We start from the raw sequence: 6822 nt of genomic DNA on the forward strand, positions 1-6822 counted from the left end.
CATGCAGGAGACTCCTGTGTATGGAGATCAATGCTATCTGTCCTTGCAGCCTTTCTACTTTAATACTGTGGACAGGAGAGATTTCCAGTTGTTAAATGGAAAGAGAAAGCTTTCTGCACATGTCCCCATCACTTGTACAACAAGAGAGGATGTGTAGGTTTGTTCTTAAGTTGTGTTTGTATATAAGTCAGAACAGGTATATTTTTAAAGGTAACTCGTTTTTGTAGTTTTGGATAGTATAGGGAAGGGTTGACATCCCTATCATGTTTGTTTTCCTGTCTGTATCCCAGATCAGTAGATTTCACCTCATTTTCTTACCTTGTGACAATTGGATTTTGAAAATGTTAGCTTGTCGTAGAAACAAGGATTGGTGATAAAGCTTTCATGGAGACACCTTTCCTCATGATAAATCTTACAGGAGTGAATTTCCTAAGGGTAGTTTTCCTCTCTGTTCCTACTGTCTCACCTCCATTTGTATCTTGGAGTTGTATGGAAATCAAATATTTGTAACTCAGGGACTGCCAGTGCATTGTATTGATGAAGAAGCACTTACAGGTGCAAGCAGTTGCTTCACTCTTCCTTTTGCACAAACCAGAAAGCCTTTATTAACCTTAGTTTTTCATTTGTCCAGGTGACTCTAGTTAGTGGCCTCTAAACAAGCCAAATATTTAATATGATGACTTCTTCTGAAGATGGAAGCTATAGTTTTCTAGTTCAGAAAAAAACAGGAAACCATGATTAGCGAAAAACTTCACTGTGGGGTTTATTTTCCACTTGCCCAAAGCAAGGAACAAAGTAGCTGTCATCCCATGGGCTAAATTGTTGCTTCTTAATAGGATCCGTTAATGGTTTAAATATGGCCAGTGGTTAGGCATTACCACATTAGTAGTAAATCCATTTTTCTAGTTCTTCAACCTGGACCACCTGTAAATAGTACTTCAGTTTTAAATGTGCAGTGAAATTTATGTAAGAAGGCTGAACATTTTGCACATAATGAAAGAAGGGATGAACAATGAAGACTGTTTTGTATTAATAAAAGATTTTGTTTTTGTTTGTGTTTCCATGCACACGTGCATGTGAGCATACATATATACATGGGCACTATGGTTTTACAGCCCTAACTTTGGACTGTGGTTGATGTTTTGCAATCTTTTTCGTATTAGGAAAGCATCCATGTGAACTGCTCTGGGCTTTTTTTCCCTACGAACAAGTACTTTGAAGATTTTTATCCTAATATTTTAATTTTTTTTAATTTAGTCTACAGTGTACTACTTGGAACGACTGATTTCTAATAAAAGTATGGTTTTGCTTTTAGTGGCTATTTTTAGAGAGAGTGCTGAGATATCTAAATAATGATGTAGCTTTTCCCCCAAGAGCCAACAAGTTTTAAATTATACCTACGGTGCCAGGGACCTTTTTTAAGATGCAGGATTTGTGAGCAGACCCAGAGTTCTGATTCTTCTTCTATCATTTTGGTTTTTTTAAAAAAACTCATGAAGTGCAACACATGTGGACCTGTGAGAAAGAGATCCCACACAATACAAAGCATTTTCTACTGCTGAACTTCACAGCAATATTCAAGATTTTTTAAAAGGAAAGGGATTTTTAAGAAGGAAAGCATGAAATAATACACCTCTAATGTATTAGTCAAACATATACCTGCCTACCTTGTTCATAGAAGGTGCTACTGTGAACTCCTTATCCTTATGTCACACACACACACACACACACACACACACACACACCAGCTCCTGATAGTAGCCCAACAAAAGCTTGTAAAGCTGGACAATGAGAAAAATGTTTGACTTCTGTAGACATCTGGTAAATTCTTGGTCTGATGGATTAACAAGGATGAACAAAAAATTCTTCATGTGGATTGTGTTGTGAATTCACAATAAAATGGTCAAGATAAGATAAAGGTCTTTTTAAAAGCAAAGGATTTAAAACTGTAGTTATTAGCACTAAAAGTGCCTGGGAAACGATACTGGGGGATTAACTGTTGTTCATAGTTGGCATTACAGAATTTGTTTAATGTCTTAAATATGAATGTATTGCTATATCTGAGTTTTCAAAGTCAAATGTCTTCTTGATATAGTTTGATCAAATATCATTTTACAGGACAACATTGCCTGGTCTGGACTGGTAAAGCTTTTTGATCCCATAAAATCCCCCAGATGCTATGCAGTTGTGTCTCTGAAGAAACGGGCGTTTCACATGCAAGCAAACGGCTAAATTGATCCAGACTTCGTAACTGGTATTACTGTTGTATTTTGAGTTCAGTTTGTTTTCTACAGTTGTTCTAAAATTATTTTTAAAATCTGTTGCTTTTTTTAAATGTTTGGTATATTTATGATAAATTCATCATTAGAAAAATAAAATAAATCTATTTTGTATGCCTGATTATTCTAAATTATTAATAAAACAGGAAACGTGAAACTTTATCCTAGCTTTATATGTCATGGGGATGCTTCATTTCTCTATGAAAAATAAGCAAACTGTAGGCCAGAAAACACATATTACAGATTGTCCATAAACAGATCTCCCAATTAAAAATGTTAAGTTAGCTGTGTCTGTTTCTATTTAGCCTTTTCTCACACATTTTGTTCAGATTAATCTCCCCCAACCACTTTATCCCCAGAAATTACTCTTGGCAACTTCTTTAGTGGCACTGTTTAATAATTATAACCAGTATAAGTATGGGCTAGCAGAAAGTTGGATAATTTCCTTCCTTCCAGCCATCAAATCTCATTTTTGCAATCCCAAAGCCCCCCCCCCCAAAAAAAAACCCTCAACTTTTTTTTAAGTTTCAGCACAATTTGAGGGCATTTTTGCCTGAATGATGCTCAGAAAATTCCCAAAAGCTATAGAAGTATTCCTAAAATTTCTATTTTCACAGAAATCCTTAAAGTTTCACCATTTCTAAAGGAATCTGAAGACAATAGAAAATAGAGCACTATTGGTGTGGCCCATGTGGCAGTTTGGGAGAAATTGTCCCCTGACTCCTGTGTAGTTGCCTGTCCATGCTTAAAAGAGTTGCACATGGTCAGGGAATCTGTTGTCTCATCCTCATTCTTTGCTTCTCATCAGAGTCAGTGCCTACTTACTTAATGCCGCCTCGGGTTGTTTGCCTAGTAAATAGTTATTAGTGCTTCATTGCTATTTGATCTTCTCCTTACATATCCATACCTCATAGGGTTTTTGTGAAAATTGAATTATATGTAGCTAACAAGGACAAGTTTAACACTTAGTTGCAACAATAATTTTCCCCAAAGTATTTATATTTGTTAGGGAGCTATGGCCAAGCCCCAGTTTTTTGGTATATGCTCCCCTTCCACAGTGGTATATATTAGCAGCCTGCAAAGTGTTTGTGTTCATGTATGTTTGTATACACTAAAACATAACTCTTGAAGACCTAAGTTCTCCAGTTTTTCTCTTCACTGAATACACCCATATTGATTGACCAGTGTTTAAAATGCACTATATAATAATTTAATCAGATGTAATGGTGTAACATGGGTATAGCTCAGTTAACGATGGAGATGTGTTCCTGGGATTTGCTTCTTTAACAGAAACTTTGGTACCAGAAGTAGAAATAACATGGAAAGAAGACCTGTTCAACATGTTTTAGCACAGAAACAATGAATTTCCACCAGACAGAAAGTAAGAAAAGGGATGCTGGACTGGGCTCTGGTAAAAAAAAAAAAAAAAACTTTATAAAAGGAAGCTGCTTTGTCAGAGGCTTCATTAACAACGGTATGCCTGTTTGGGTTTTTAAATTTAATTTGTGAATATGTTACCTTGAAGAACTAAGGGGGTAACTCAAAGTGGTAGAAATAATATCTGATGTTTTTATATTATACTACCTTGGGGACCCGGTGGAGGACACTGGCAGGGTTTGGGCTACATGATCATGTTGGTCACTATATCATGCATGTCAGTGGAGGGAAAGCTATGGGTGTCTCCTGCTCAGTGAGAACTATAGCTGTTTGTGGAGGTGGGAGGCTGTTTGTGCAAGTGGACACCTCCTCCACATACACATATACACATTTTTCACTTTTATTAAGTGTATAGAAGATTTTAAAGTTTTATATTATATTTTATATTTTAAATTTTTTTTTCATAACATATTTGTATGAATGATCTTTCAGACATTCTCAATAAAGACATCTAAAGCGCACATTTGTAATTACACTACTCCCTAGGACTAATGTTGCATCCATTCACCTTTTTTAACTCTCCTGAGAAAGAGTGAAGGGCGCTTTCTGAAAATGTCGGGGATCAGTAGTTTACCTTTTGAATACATGGGGATACACTGTGTAATATTCTTTTTTTAAAAGCACAATTTCATCCACTTCCTCCCCCTCCCCCCTTTGCTTTGGGGAGAAAATTGTTCCTAAAAACAGCTGTAGTTAGCCTTTCTGTACTGCTCCAGTAATGAATAGGAGAGTAGCAACAAGAAAAGTTATATCCAAATGTTAGTACTAATTGGTACAGGCCTACAGTGTAAATGTGATAAGTCGATAGTTAAATAAATAGCATTGATTCAGTAGGTATACTTTACTGGGGGCTAACAACTGGATTTAGGTCAGTGCTGCTGGACAGCCTGGATTTAGGTCAGTGCTGTTGGATAGTAAATGAATAAAATGTATTTGTGTGATCATTTATCTTGTAATAGAGGATTTCATATACAGACAGACAGAAAAAATACACATAAATTTGCTGGGAATACTTCTAATATAACTCCTGCTGAAAAGAATTAATCACAAGGACTTTCATTTAGCAAGATCTCAGCGAATGATTGCTCATACACTTAAATCTTTCACATGGAGCGGCCATGTGTAGAAAGTACCATTTGACCTTATTTGACCCCATTGTTTTCAGGTTACAGTGCATTCAAATGAAGGTTTCTGTGAATCCGTGAACTATTGGGAAACATGGTATTGACCTCATGATTACACTGCCTCATACTGTGGCCCAGATCTGATACAATGTCAATAAAAATAAAATCTCTACTAATACAGTTGCACCAGAAATTGTACAGTGGATATCCCAAGCCAGCAATGCTGACTGTAACAGCTTGCAGTCTATCTACCTACCCAATCATGTTGTGGAAAGTGAAATAAATTAGAAATATAGTGTCAAGGAGAAAGAAGCAAAAAAAAATGCAATGAACTGTGAAAGACAGAAGATAGGAGACTTGGTGTTGTATATTATCACCTAAAGGCTTTCTTCTTCCTGTACTGGTGGCACAGATTGACCAGGTCCAGTGTCCTTTATGCAGTTCTTTTCACAGAGGTCCTCTTCCTGAAGAATTTTGAACCTTATAAATCAGCCTTGTGGCTTTTATGGCATATTCCACATGTTAACAATCAGAGCATATTGAAAGTTCACATTAAGGGTGCAATACAAAAAATGTAGTCCAACGGCAAAGCTGAAAAGTTTCATTAGATTTTGTAACCAGTAGTTCATTATTGATGTTATTGGCTAGAGCAGTGGTTCTCAAACTGTGGGTCCCCAGATGTTTTCGGCCGTCAGCTCCCAGAAATCACCCAGTTGGTAAACTGGCTGGGATTTCTGGGAGTTGTAGGCCAAAACACCTGGGGACCCACAGGTTGAGAACTACTGGGCTAGAGGGATAGGAATTGATTTGTTGATGTGTTTATTTTAAATGTGATTTCACTAGACCTGTACATATTCTGTCAGTTCAGTAAGGAATAAATGATTGAGTTCTGTTGCAAGTCAGATCATTTTTTAAAGGGGCAGATCAGGAATTCTCTCAGTATTATAAAAATTGGGTTGTAAAATTGGGTTTATTTCATTTTCATAACGACATGTTGAGATCAATTGTAACAACTAATATAAATGCAATATGATTGCAAAATATTAACATGTATATAAATGACCATTTGCTAAAAATGAATAATAGTGTAAAATAATATGTTTCTTTACAAATGCTTGATCAAATACAGATAATTATAGGTAATGTATGCATAATAAAGATTAAATTATACTGATGCTAAGAAACTTGCTCAGCTTGAGGTTTTAACAATCCTTCTGTGTCGCTGGAAACTTTTTGATTTTTTTTAAAAAAAAGTTAGAAGTAGTGAACCATGAGGAAAAATGTGCATGCTTATCCAAGCTTAAAAACTAAGTAAGCCGCAACAGTGACTGTTGCCATAAGAGGTGAGGATTATTCGCTTTCTGTTCCTTGCCATATCTCTTATTCAGGAGAATGTCAAGATAGCAGTAGCCTGAAATCAGGCATTAAATGCTATAGCTGGAGTGTTTTTTAGAACTGAAAATCCAGGTGACTTAGAAAATAAAACAAATTCTAGTAAAAACACATATAAAAGGAAACATCCACATAGTTATGTTTAAAGTGCAATTAAACTATGCATAAGATTAAAAACCATCAAACCCATATATATTAGAAACATGAAAGATAAATATAGTACAGTACACTTATAAAGTCCTCTGTAAAACAGGTCCCAGAAGCCTATTAGATTTAACAGGTCTTAACATATTAACAGAACAAAAGTGTAGCCTGGGAGCAGCCACAAAGAAGGGTCTCTCTTACATTTCCACAAAAAATCCCTTTCAGGGTGGTCAGATGGATAAATGGCCTCCCTGAAGATATTAGAACTTGAATAGGTTCATTTGGGAAGATGTAATCCTTCAGATAGCATGGACGTTAGCCAGATAGAGTTTTATAGGTCACAAAGAACAGATTATACAAAGAAATGTATAAATGTCAAGGCTTTGGAAAATTCATGATGAAGAATTTACCCTGCTTGAACATGCAATTATCTTTACTCAGATTGT

At 35.9% G+C, this 6822-nt stretch overlaps 1 protein-coding gene across 1 annotated transcript in view; it reads left to right on the forward strand.

Moving 5' to 3' along the window:
* mettl25 (methyltransferase like 25) overlaps positions 1 to 4660 on the forward strand; it is a 50372-nt gene extending 45712 nt beyond the window's left edge. The window contains exon 12 of the mRNA XM_003221139.4: positions 2119 to 4660. Coding sequence (XP_003221187.2) covers positions 2119 to 2232 — 114 coding nt within the window. The 3' untranslated portion in view covers positions 2233 to 4660. The remainder of the gene's footprint in view (positions 1 to 2118) is intronic.
* The last annotated feature ends 2162 nt before the right edge of the window (positions 4661 to 6822 follow it).

Source organism: Anolis carolinensis, chromosome 5 (assembly GCF_035594765.1).
Source record: "Anolis carolinensis isolate JA03-04 chromosome 5, rAnoCar3.1.pri, whole genome shotgun sequence".
NCBI classification, from domain to species: Eukaryota; Metazoa; Chordata; class Lepidosauria; order Squamata; family Dactyloidae; genus Anolis; species Anolis carolinensis.